A 13,238-nucleotide genomic window follows, 5' to 3' on the forward strand; every position below is an offset into this window, starting at 1 on the left:
ACACTAGTAAAGAGGCATCAGGAATATGTTAGCAATTTAATAACAAACAGATTTCAAAAAGTACTAAAAATGCCCAAAGTAAGTACAAGGCAGTTTTTTAAACAGTTAAACACACACAAGCTTTCCTTTGCAAGTTTTTTCACATTGTTAATCAGTTACTTTACACCACTGCAGATTCGTTGATTTTAGTTTAGTTGGATTTTAAATCAGTTACATTGAAATATATTTGCATTTTATCAAAAGCTTTATTGGTGCCTTTGAGGATGCCTAATGCAAGAATTTACAATTTAATTAACAAGCAGGAGATACTATTCATTGTTAGAAGTCCTTTCAAGTTTTTCTCTAGCCATTTTGGTTGTAGTGTGTAATAGGGAATGTAGAGAAAAACGTTCCCTATTAGACACTAGAACCAAAATAATTTTTAAAACCAACAGCTGCTCCCTAATTTCAACTCCACTATTCAACTGAAAACTGTAATGCTTTCCCAAACACCCAGTATAAGAGGGTGGAAACTCTACTGGAACAGGGCTACTCCTAGATCCAGTTTAGTACTAGGAAGAAGAAACTAGCCAAAAGTACCCTTTTGCTCTTAAGACATCTCAGAATTCATAAACACTTCAGGAGGAAACTTTATCACATTCCTAATTCCCCGCAACTAATACTCCCCACAATGTAACAAATTTTAATTGACTAATCAGTGCATTAAAATCTGAAACCACATTCAGGAGTTATGGGTCAAAACTGCTGTGCTTTGGAAGCCAGAATATTAAAAGCAAATTAACAAAGATATATACAGTGCAATCTTATAAATGTCTCCTCAGAAGTAACCAATTGAGTTCAAGTGTGTATAGGGTTGCAGCCTGTGTTTGGAAAAAGTGTGACATGGTAAAGCAAGACAATTCCCTCTGGAATGTCATACATATTGCTGTTATTCCATACAACTGTACCAAAGAGAAAACAAAACAAAACGCTTTGCATAATGGACCTCTAGTGAGCAAGTGTTCCTTTTGATTTCAAACAGGATTGCTTATGTATTTAAAATTACATTTGTAGGGCTGGAATGATAGTACTAAATGGCTGCTGGAACCTGGAGATGTAGTAGTAACCTAAGCATGAAATGTGCCAGCCTATCAACAGACCCTTCATGCTATGAAATAAATGCAGAACGTCCTATGGAGCTCACTTACACTTTTGCTTATTCCTAAGCAGACCTAAGCAGAACATGTTTTCAAGTTTAAATACTATGTCTCACCTAGGCAGGACCTTTGTCAAGTAGTCCCTGCAAATGAATCAAAATGTCTGGTCAAAGCTAGTCTACAGCCCAATGTTTTATTTTTAGGCGGGAGTTGGACCTAGGCTTTTCTCAAAAGTGTGCATTGAACCTAAGCTTTCCTCAAAAGTATGCATTCATCAGAATTGTAGCCTGCCTCACCCTGAAGGCCTGGAGCACATAGCAATCACATTAAGCATCTATGAAAAAGACCACACAAATTTGCCAGTTTAACTCAAAGCCTTGAATACTTCCAAAAGTTTCTCAGGCTTAGACTCTTGGTTGTTTCAAACAGAATGCGGAAACACACCTACATTATTATTATATTATTTATTACATTTATATACCGCCCTACAGCCGAAGCTCTCTGGGCGGTTTACATAGAGTACCTATCAGTAGTTGGGCCTTAAAAGATGAGTGATAAGTATCAAGTTCCCATACAATAGAACAAGTTGCAGCAATCTCAGCAGGTAGAACTGGCAGTCACAGCTATTGCCACAAATTCCAGATACAGCTGAGGCTCCTTCACCATCCCAAGGCTATAGATCTGTGTTTGAGGGATAATATTTGATACTGAGAAATCTGCTATTTTAATCTTTTAATTATAAGCTGATTTAGATAGAAGGAATTTAAATCTATTGTAATGATGAATGGCAATACAAATTAATTTTCACGTGAATTCCAGTTTTAGAGAACACTTAAATACATACATTGTCTGATGTTACAAGTTTGGTGAACTTAAGTGTGACAAGAAAACAAATTATTTCCATTCATTGTACCCTACCTGAAATAAACTAGAACCTACAGGATGGTCTTTCAGATTTCCACAAAATTCATGCTTCTAACTGGAAAAGTTAATACTAAATATCAAAAGTGCAGGAAACTTTACCAAAAAAAAAAAACCCCACCACCCTGTAAGAAGACTGAAAACACACTTTATCAAACACAGTTGACTTTAAAAACTGACACCTTAAAACACTTAAGTAGTAGGAGTGATCTGAAGTCAAATTTATACTTGTCAAGTATGTACAGTTGTCTAACCCTTGACATTTATAAAATATCTACTCTTAAAAGCATAACAAAAAAGTATGCATGTAAATCAGGACACTTAAAAGCTCTTATGTGAGGTATATATTTTTAAACCAAGAAGAGATCTTAACACTTATTTTAGATTAATAAAACTGGCTAAATCACTTGGGGGGGGGATTCTTTCCTTTATAAAAAAAAACCAAAATAAAATCTTAAGATTGTACCCATACCTACAGCTCTGACACAAAAAATATCTTCAATAGTTACATTTTTTAAAAAATCTATCATTTGAATATCTGTTACACTGGAAATTTCCTTTGGAAAATAATGTTAAGACAGAAATTGAGGTTGCATAGCAGTAATACAAAGTTCAATTTAAGTGCTGTCAAACTCATGGTAAAATACAGAAACATACAGATACTACTAATGAGCTGACAAGACTTGTAAAGATGTATCTACAAGTAAGGCAGCATAATTGTTTGGTTCAGACAATCACCTAAACCATGGGTTTGATGATTAGGAACAAGCCACAATAAACCTTGGGCTCTCCTTACCCTCTTCTTTGCATGCAATAGGAGAGCGAAAGCTTCCTCTTTAAATTACAAGCCACAGTCCAGTATTAATTATAAACTCAGACATGTGGTTTGTTCTAACTATGGTTTGAGATCCTGGTTTACTTTGACCAACTTGCTTCAGGAAAAAAACCACAGTTCCAGGTTTGGACATAATGCAACATTGTGGTTCTGATGTAAAAGCTTCTGCATGGAAATGGGGGTGGGGTTGTCTTGAGGCTCATCTTCTCCCCCTGACATTATTTAGGTCAAGGGTGGAGAACCTCTTTCAGCCCAAGGGACAAATTCCGTTTTGGAAAAGCTCTCGGGCCAACAATACCAGCATATTTTAACTTAAAGCTCTTACTGCCAGCAACTAAGTCTTAGGAGAGGCATTTTGACTTTTAAGAATGGGCAGTGGGAGGGAGAAACTGCACAAAATTCTGGAAAATAAATCACTGCTCACAGGAGAAAAGGGGGTGGGGCCAGGGAAGGGGGCATGGCCTTCTGAGTAAACCTGGAGGGCTGAATCTGGTCCCCAGGTGAGGTTCTGTACCCCTGGTTTAGGTGATCATCTGAACTGGGCCAACAGCATTTTTTGCTTTGGTTCCTCTAAAAAAAAATCTAAATAGTTTTCAATTCAAGATCCACTGAGCTGAGAAGGTTGGAAGATAAGAGTTTCCTCTAGGCCCTCTTTCCTTCCAAATTTGGTAATTACAGATGGAGATTTGCAAAGATACATACATGGAAAGCCAAAAGTCAAGAGGAACATCTAGAACTCAAAAGAAAAGATGTTCTGTTCTGTACTAGAGATTTGTTGCTTTCCATCCATAAGTGGTCATGTAATTATTTGTCCTTGGGTTCCTCTTCATCACTAACATCAGATTCACTGCTGTTCTCATAATCTGGATGAGTTGGCACCTTGTTCAGCTCAAGAAAGCCAGTAATAAGCCTGGCCACAGCCTCAACATCACTATTGAAAAGAAGCATTCAACAATTAATGATAGAAATGCCTGCTTGAGGAGGTCATGAAATTGTATGTATACCTATGAACATCCATCTAAAACAGAAGCAGTTGATGAGAGTAGCAAAACTAAAGGCAGTTTCCACATGATTCTTATTTGAAAGGTGTATCACAGGGTTTCAAGTTTAAGTATGGGCCTGTTCAGGTAACATGCTAAGCCATGGTTAAGCCACTAATCCTTTTGCAGCAAAGGGTTAGTGAGCATGTTTAAACCATGGTCATTTATTTATTTATTTATTTATTTAAGGATTTTTATGCCACCGTTCAGCCAAAAAAGGCTCTCACGGCGGCTTACAAAAGTATTTCTTGACAGTCCCTGTCATGTAGCTACCACTGTTAGGAATGGTTCACGCAACATGCCGAGCCATAATGTTTAGCTCAAAATGCTTAACCACTGAGGCTTAGTGTGTCGTCTGAACAGGAGCTTTTTCTAGCATGTAAGAAACAGCTTCAGACAGAGATGTCAGAAAATCCTTTAAAGCTATAAGCATTAATTGTATAGGAGTGAAAAGCCCACTGGCTTCTTATCAGTTAGCTGGGACGAATTATATTAGATGATCTTAAGGAGAACTATGCTTCATCTCCCACTGATTCAATGGCTAATAAAGCAACTAAGGGTGTAATAAAGTAAATATAAAATATGTGAGGAAATAGTGAGATGGAACAATTTGGGAAATACATGCCTTTCATAGTGAATGCTCTTTTTTGTATTTAAGCTTGGATAATGAAGCATCTCTAGGAGACAAATATTGCCACTCATAAGGAGTGCACATTTTCAGACTCTCCTACAAAGCCAATTGCTTTTAAAATGTTTGCAGAAGGCTTTGGGGCTTGCAGAAGCTTAAAGACACATGATGTAATGGACTGCAAGAACCTCAATAAAAACATTCCCATGTTTGCCTTGGGGTATTGTGTACTTCCTCTGAAACATTCACAAATGTCTGCTCTCAAACAGGGTAATACACTAGGATGACTACTACAGATGTGGGGGCTGTTATGCTCTCCTCACATAGCATTCTTTAATATGTTCAGAGCCAACACAGCCTGTGCTTCATAACTGGAGCTTGTGAAGCACTACTGTGAAACAAAAAATCCTTTTGAGGGTTTATTTTACTAAGATATATATAAAAAATAGCATACATACCATAAAGCAGTAAGAACTTAAGAATTCTTACAGAAGGACTCCCAGTTCTTTACTTATTCATTGACACTTTATATTTCAACTCCCAATCCCCTGCTGCTTTTTGAAATTTTTAAATTCATTGGGACCCAGTATTTAGAAAATATAAGTAAAATAAATAAATGTAAAATAAAATGTAACTTAAATAAATACCAATTCATAAGATATTCTATTTTTACAAATAAACAGAATTATCAAAAAATATTGCAGATCTAAGTATGAAATAAGGTTTTATTCTGTGGGGAAAAAATACCTAAGCAACTAGGAATGGAAGTTATTTATGTGGCTCTGGTGTTCTTAGAATACTAACTTATATCCAGAGTTTTCTTTTTCCTTGAAAAGAAATAATATGAAAAGGGCATATTATTTTAAAACAAGATGGTAAGATATTCTGCAGCTTCAGTAAAAGAGACAAAAATAATTGGATTTTTTTTATAACAGATTTTAAAAAGGCTTTTTTTTAAAAAAATAATAATGAAACACTAACTCCAAATATTTTCCACACCTATTTTCACCAACCGTAGTCTGGAATTTACTACAATCATAGAAATGCCATCAGAATTATGCTACGTTGTTTTATGGCATATTTCCAATGTGATCTATTGGTGCGGAAGGTGTTGCCTACCCCACTACAACTGAAGCCATCTTATACAAGTGAAGAACTTGGGAAAATATAAATGGTGCAATGGCAGCTAAATTCTTGGACCTCTTACTGTCAGTCTAAGGTTAAACAATGCTTCCTTGCATATCCTGAATAATCACAGAGGGTAAAGTTCATACTATACCTTCTGCAGCCCATCACTGCACTCTGCGTCAGAGGATGTGAAAATCCAGTGCCAAAGCGCAACACGACTAGGTAGCCCTTCCCAAAGTAACGCACTTTCTCTTCTTCCACATTCACAGCCCGAATTTCATCCAGTGGAACCACCACTACTTGGCAAAAGACCAGAATACTGAAGAGTTAACACAACAATTCCAAGGAACACTAGTTACATTCTTTGAAATACTACACTCCCAACATCCTCATTTAGGAAAAACAGTCCAGGCTTTCTCTCATGCTGCTGCCAATGGCTTACCATTAATTGAAGTGTCCATGGAGATAATGAGGCAATTTAATTGAGGAAATTGAGTTAGGTGAATTTCCCAAAACCTTCATCAAGCTACGGCCGAATCCTATTCAGCACTAGCACTAATGTAAATTATGCTGCGCTAGCATAAACTACCTCTAGCGTAATGCCAATAGCATTTGCTGACATCACAGGTTCCCCTGGAAAGCCCATTGTGACAGAAAATACTGTTTGCATTGCACTAGATGTAGCTTACGCTGGCACAATGTAATTTACATTAGTGCTAGTGCCAAATAGGATACTGCCCTTAGTGGTAAAGAATCCTTTCCGCCACAACCTCAGTTTCTCCCACTTTAAAACTGTAAGTTGTATTTCACGGCAATAACAGGGTAGAATTATGTTGTGAAAATACTTCTGGTGGCGGAGAGCGAGGCGCATTCTCTAGATCCTCTCCAATAGCTGTATAAGGCATATTTCACAGACATGTGCTTGGTCTCTGTAGCCATTACCAAAATAACTTCCAGTTTAGAAATACAGAGTGGTAATTTTAGTATTTGTTCTTTGGGAACTAAAGAGAGATGTTTTTTTGTTTCTACAGAGTTTTACAGCATTTATGAGGTTAGACTAACAAGAACAGCATTTGAAGGGATCACACAATAAACATTTAGTTCAACCACCTGCTTTAATATTGGGATTTAAAGCTTTTTTATATATAGATACATGCTTAGTAAACTGTAGAAAAACATCCTATGGGAAGATTCATCTATGTGGTTTATTAAAATCTGAACATTTTGCTCATGTTGAGTGTATAGTACTGACAGCTGAAACCCAATTAACCTCTTGTGCTCTACTTGAGGGCAATGTAGAACAATCATGCTCCTGATAGCAGTCTATAGTTTGAGGACTGAAAATGAGGCTGTACATGGGCCCAAATTTGGAATTCTTATGATCTCACCAAACAAGGATGGAAATTAATAATGACCACAGAACTCAAGAGACCTGAAAATCACAGGAACCATTAAAACAAAAAGGCAATTTTTAGCCCCTATGGTAGCAAAACTATGCTTGAAAGCGTTGTGCTTGATTGAAATTCAGAAGCCAAATGAAATACTGACCATAGATTTCCAATGTTTGGAAAGTTCCTCCACTTTCACCATGACTAGCGGAAGAATTGTATGATTCTGCACAAGCATAGACTTACCAAACCACTTTTTAGCATAGAATTTATATTTTCTTTAATACGAAGTACACACAGCCGCACTCCCAACTCAGAATACTTATTTATTTCCTTTCCATACAAAACATCTGTCATATTCACAGATACATTTGTGACTTTACCTTGTTCATGACCAGCTCTTGACAGGGTCAGTAGCTTTTTGTAAAGGTTGAATGTCTTTAGGATAATTTTCCCTGCATCTTTTTGAAATATAGCTTCCTATAAAGAACAAAACAAAGAAAGCTGAGGCAAGATCATAGCACAGAATTAACTGAGGGATGATGGGAAAATAATGGGTTTTTTTTTTAAAGGACAAATGATAATTAACATCAACTATTGTAGAAGTTAAGCAAGTACATAGCAGCTATATAATTATAGATAAGCACTGCTTTCCCATTATTGGATTATACCAATAAGCTTTCTCTCTGCTCCTCCTCAAAAAGTGAAACCTACTAAATCTCATATTTTCCACATGTTTAAGATGCTTTTACTCTCCCTCATGATATGCAATCTAGTGGAAAATTGAGGGCTTCTTTGGTCATTTTCGCAGATGCTTAAACACCTGCACGGCCATTAAGCTAGAAGTCCTCTCCTTATGGAGAGTAAGATGCCTTTCTGAGGGCTTACTTCCATAGAACTTTTTCCAGATCTTATGTGCCTATTTTGCGGTGTGAATATGTGGGCACCTTCTTTCCTATGCAAATATTTTCTATTTAAGATTCACTGACCACAACAACTCAGTCTCATTTCGCTTCTTTCCTACCCAAGAACACCGAACCCTGCCAATATTTACCTGTTCAACCAGGTTTGTCATGGGAAATAAAGTACTTCAAGGCTTAAACAGCTCAAGTGTTCTTAGTAAAGGACACAGTATTTCACATCAAGATTTTAGCTTTGTTTAGTTTACCATGTGAAGAAAAGCCATTTCTAGTGTCTTAAGTTATAAACCCAGCAGTCACTTGCTACAAAAAATAAGCTCAAATTATCTACTGTCTGACTGAACCAAGAGCTTCTTTGGCTATTCCATGATATCAAGCATGCTTATTCCTTGAGAGCCACAAAGCTTATGGATGTCATGTGGACAATCATTCCACCATGACATTCCACAACTGATAGCTAACTATGAGAGTGAAAGTGCTAGCAGACATTATGGAATAAGTCTATAAGTTAGCAAATTTTGTGAAGTGCAGAGGAAAGGTTCAAACAAAGCATTCATTTGATACTCTAGTTGGGAAAATAAGAAGCTCTCATAATTCCTTCACATAGATGAAACAGGCAAATATAAAGGCTATCTGGCAATCTGAAGCATGAAAAGGCTGCATAAGTCTCTTGGACAACCATTTTGCCTCAGTCAAGCATTTGTTTTCCCACTGGATTATAATTATCTTTGTTCTCCTATTAGTGTGAATTACTCTAACCTTTAAGTGGACAACAGAGTTGACAAATCTATAAATATGAATACCTGAATTAATTAGCCTCCTTAGGTTTCTTGCAAATGAAAGACAGACAACAAATGTTAGAAAGAAATTGAAAACTGTTTTTCTTAAATACCCAGTAGTTACAAATAGAAAAAGATGACATAGCAAGATTTGTCCATACACATTACAGCTCTATCAACTTGGGAACATGGATGTTAAAGACAGATAAACCTATCTCCAAAAAACAATGTAAACAAATGTCATAGACAGTCGCTGAAAGTAGGCCTTGAAACTGGCGAAACTGTCTTCCTTCTAGATTAAAAAAAATAGTCTGGGTATTTCAGAAGGTACCAGACCTGGGTTCCAAAATGAGATTCATTAATTCAAACACTAAGAGCTGTACCTATGTAGAAGTCATTTTGGGTAATATACAACATTTCCAGTTGCAGCCAATTTTGTCAGTGCTGACAGGCAGGATTAAAAATAATTTTTGACTGAACAATATTAATAACCATTTGGCTAAGGCAGCCTTCCCCAACCTGGTTACCTCCAGACATTTTGGACTTCATCAAACCCACCCAGAATGGCCAATTGTCAGGAATGCTGGAAGTTGTAGTTCAAAACATCTGGAGGACACCAGGATGAGGAAGGCTGGGCTAAGGCAACCAAACCTCCTGCTTATAGCATGCTCCTTACCTCCCACTCTTCCAGATTTTGCACAGCTACAAAGAGACAACCAGCAAGATAAAAGAGTTTCCATCCCCAGCTATCTGAATAACACAAAATATTTCAAGTTAGGGGTCGACATCTAAACCATGTACATCCACAGAAGTAATATTTTATTTCCATGTTTTATCAAATAAGAATTGAACACTTTCTGTAAACTAAAAAAGCCACTTGTCTGAAACATGGATTTCTGTGTTATTTGCAATCCAAGGCATCATCCTGAATTGTTGACTGCAATCTCTACATGTGGATGCTGCTAAACTGCCTAAACTCTGTTTTATGAGCATATAACTAACAGAGGGCAAATTCACATACAACATTAAACTTGTGCATTTTGTGCGCAAGCTGAGGCAAGGCTCAGGCTCTCACACTACCAGTCTCCTTTCCTTCTTCTTTGTGTGCAAGGAGAGATTTAAAACTGCCTGGAGCTGTTTGTAACTAACTGCTCTGGCAGTTTGATATCTTCTTCCCTCCCATGTAAGAGAGGGTGGATGAAGAAGTACAAGACCCCAAGGGTTTCCACAGCTCATGCCTGCAGTACTAAACCACAGTATAGTGTTCTAGCTAAATTTGGCCGGACTGATTTCAGTTTGATTAGAGGTACTACCGTTCATTTTCCTGGTTCGTCTTTTTCTGTCATCTTCTCCAGGCTCCACTTACATGATCTATGAGGCCTTTAAGAAGCATGAAACCATACACAAAGTTCAAAACTGCAGCTACCTCTCTTGAGCCCTTAAGGCAGGGCAGCCTCCCTGAACCTGGCACCCTCCAGTTATGTTGGACTAATTCCCAGTCAGAATGGTAATTGGCCATGCTGGCTAGGGATGATGGAAATCACAGTACAATATTTCTGGAAATCACCGGTTGGGGAAGGCTGGGCTAGTACCTCATACATATCAACAAAATAAATTAATACTTAAAGGCTGGAAGAAGGCAAAATATTTGGGTGTGTGAAAGAAAATCCAGTAAAAACAGCTAAAAGCTTTTAGTGAAGTTACCTAAACCTTACCTTCACTGTAGTAAGCAGCAGCCAGGCCTACAGAAGAGATCCCTAAAAAGAGAAAGGAGGGGTATCAATTTAGAATGTTATTCCAGACAGCTCAACACCCCCAGCATTTAGCGCTCAAGAAACATCAGTTTATGTTTATGTTGATCAGCCTTTTAGTTGTCATACTAATTTCAAAAGAATAATCTCATCCTATGAACTCTACAACAATGATCCATATTAGGCAGTGAGAAGAAAAGGTTACTCGTAATGTAAACAGGGAGGTAAATATCAAAATATCAGATCAGGACAGCTGAGATGTTACTTTTCTGTGCATGTCTGTAAGGCACTTGTGGGGAAACTGAGAGAAAGTGACCAAAGTTGCAAGGCCTCATAATTCTGAGTCTATTACAGAGGATTTACAAATTAACTTCAAAGAGTTTTTCAGTTCTGTGAATCAGACTTGTTATGTGGCTCACCATTCAGACATTAGGGAGACCATTTAAATCTTTAGCTGCGTACTCTCTATTTCACATGTTCTAGAGAAGGAAGATGCATTATCAAGGATTAAAACTTATAATATGGAAGGACAGCTAGAAATATAGTGTGGTACTAAAATAAAAATGGATGTATTCATCTGCAAAAATTGCATTATCTTGCTTGCTCATGATGACTTCCAGAAACAACTGCAACTACTGTTGGTGGAGGTGGAGCAGAAAGATACTGTTCAAGTATTAGATTACTAAATCTGAGTTTGGGACCCCAATACATCCTGGATGAGTGGCCTGCAGCCAATGCTTTGGTTAATGTTTCACACACTATATAAAATCTACTCCCACCTGTTCAAGCTCCTGTCCAGCAGGTGGGGCCCATGCCTCCATCTGTACATCCACCAAAAAAAATCTTGATCTTACATAATAAAGGGAAACGGCACACACTATAGTCAACATTTCATTTGGGCTTGTTTTAGTAGAGGTTTGTTACAAATCATTAAAATAAACATTTTGGAAGAACCAAGAATTTAGAACTGATGCAAGGTATGGGAAAGGAATTGATGTCTTACCTACAAGGAGAGACCAAGACCTGATACCAGGTGACCTCTTCAGATGAAGAATTGAATTTGAGTGGTTTTCAACCAGCATATACATCTTTGGGGGTAAGTCGGAGAATCTACAGAGCCTAGAGCACTCTCAAAAGTCACCTAAAGAATGAGCAAAAAAACCAAAACCCTAAGCCATTGCTTTACAGGCCCTTGCCATATCTTTAATTCCCTTTATATCCTGAAGTAAATTCTACATGGATTATGCTGCACTTATTATAAAGTGCAGAAATCCTGAGAAAAGTGCAAATGCATACAGCTATTATAAGGGCAATCAAATTCATCTGCACTCTCAACATCTGTATATAAGCAAAACTACATTCAAACCAATTGTGTGTGTTTTCAATAGTAAGTTAACTTCATAAAAATGGGATCTACTTTTTGTTCTATTTGTATTAATTATCCAAGCCCCATGTACATCTGAACAAGTGAATGATTACTCTTACATGGAGTTTGTCAAGTTTAACTTCATAGTGCACAGAACTACACAAATTGCAATTTTGCGGAAAAGGTTGAGGACACAGTATTTTCTTACTTGGCATTTCCTGCTTTTAATAAAAGCATGAAATAAACTCAGAGCTTTTCTACTTAGACAACTTCATTAAATACAAAAGCACTCTGTTCCTATCCTCGAAAAGAAAGGAAAACCTCCGGACTACCTTCGGGCACAATCCTATGCATGTCCGGACAGAAAAGAAGTCCTACAATTCCCAGCATTCCTCAGTTGTAGGACTTTCCCCCAACTAAGCATGCATGGGATTCCACTTTAAATTACTTTTATTTTCTGCTTCGTGGAGAATTTTTCCTGCATGTACCAACATTTATTATGTACATGCCGTTTTAAAAGTGCCAGGGGCAAAAATAGGGAAGTAAGAATAACATTATTTATTACTAATTGTGCTGCTTAGCCAGCAGATCATTCTGGGAACTTGAGTAGTAAAGGGCAAAACGACCCCAGCCTCCCCTTCCCGCCCCTATAATGCAACCCTTCAGACGTTGCTCTCGAGGTACTAAAAAGCCCGCTTGTTCTTATTCCCATCTCCTCTACCTCTGACCCTCTCATTTTCACAGTCACCAACAGCTTCCGCAGCTTGGTCCTCTCCTTCTCCGCACACCCCCGCCCCACCCCCGCAGCCCTCATCCGCCCCTTCGAGGACAATCCGACCGGCGGCTGCCCCCGCCCCGCAGGTGCCTCATACGCACGAGGCTCACCTAAGCCGCAGCTTCCCAAACTCTTTCGGGCGGCAAACGCGAGGCTTCGAAACCATAGAGCAAAACCAGAGAGTCCCTCATAGTCAACCATAGAGCTAAACAAAAGTAGAATATCCCTTGAGTACCATAGAGATATATTGTTTTTTTAAAAAAAAAAAAAAATCAAGAGCTCTACACAGCTCTCACTTCCTCTTTTAATTTAACTCTTCTAAATGAGGGGTAAGCGGTTAAAAAAAAAGTACATAAAACAACAAAGAGTCTCGTGGCACCTTAAAGAATAGCACGTTTATTTGAGCACAAGCTTTCGTGGACTATAGCCGACTTCATGAATAGAGCATTAAACAAATTCATGGAGAAGAAGGCTATTAATGGCTACTAATCCTGCTAAATCCAGTATCAGAGGCAGTGTGCCTATGTACACCAGTTGCTGGGGGGGACGTGGAGCGGAGGATGTTGTTGCA

At 37.9% G+C, this 13,238-nt stretch overlaps 1 protein-coding gene across 1 annotated transcript; it reads right to left on the bottom strand.

Annotated features, from left to right (window-relative positions):
* Positions 1-22: 22 nt before the first annotated feature.
* Positions 23-12,838, bottom strand: LOC134394713 (cytochrome b-245 chaperone 1). Its single transcript, XM_063120386.1, has 7 exons — positions 12,778-12,838; positions 11,530-11,667; positions 10,491-10,532; positions 9,452-9,525; positions 7,460-7,556; positions 5,840-5,984; positions 23-3,823 (listed from the first exon to the last, which is right to left on the bottom strand). The coding sequence occupies exons 2-7, from the start codon at positions 11,612-11,614 to the stop codon at positions 3,697-3,699; spliced, it is 570 nt and encodes a 189-aa protein (XP_062976456.1). The 5' UTR covers positions 11,615-11,667; positions 12,778-12,838; the 3' UTR covers positions 23-3,696.
* Between the last annotated feature and the right edge of the window lie 400 nt (positions 12,839-13,238).

Source organism: Elgaria multicarinata, chromosome 3 (assembly GCF_023053635.1).
Source record: "Elgaria multicarinata webbii isolate HBS135686 ecotype San Diego chromosome 3, rElgMul1.1.pri, whole genome shotgun sequence".
In the NCBI taxonomy this organism is placed as follows: domain Eukaryota; kingdom Metazoa; phylum Chordata; class Lepidosauria; order Squamata; family Anguidae; genus Elgaria; species Elgaria multicarinata.

Bases quoted from the DNA above. Each gene is read 5' to 3' on its own strand.
- LOC134394713 (XM_063120386.1), bottom strand. From the start codon at position 11,614: ATGTATATGCTGGTTGAAAACCACTCAAATTCAATTCTTCATCTGAAG. The intron at 10,533-11,529 runs GTAAGACATCAA...TTCTCTTTTTAG, and splicing joins GTCTTGGTCTCTCCTTGTAG to GGATCTCTTCTGTAGGCCTG. The intron at 3,824-5,839 runs GTATAGTATGAA...TCTTTTCAATAG, and splicing joins GCAGTGATGGGCTGCAGAAG to TGATGTTGAGGCTGTGGCCA.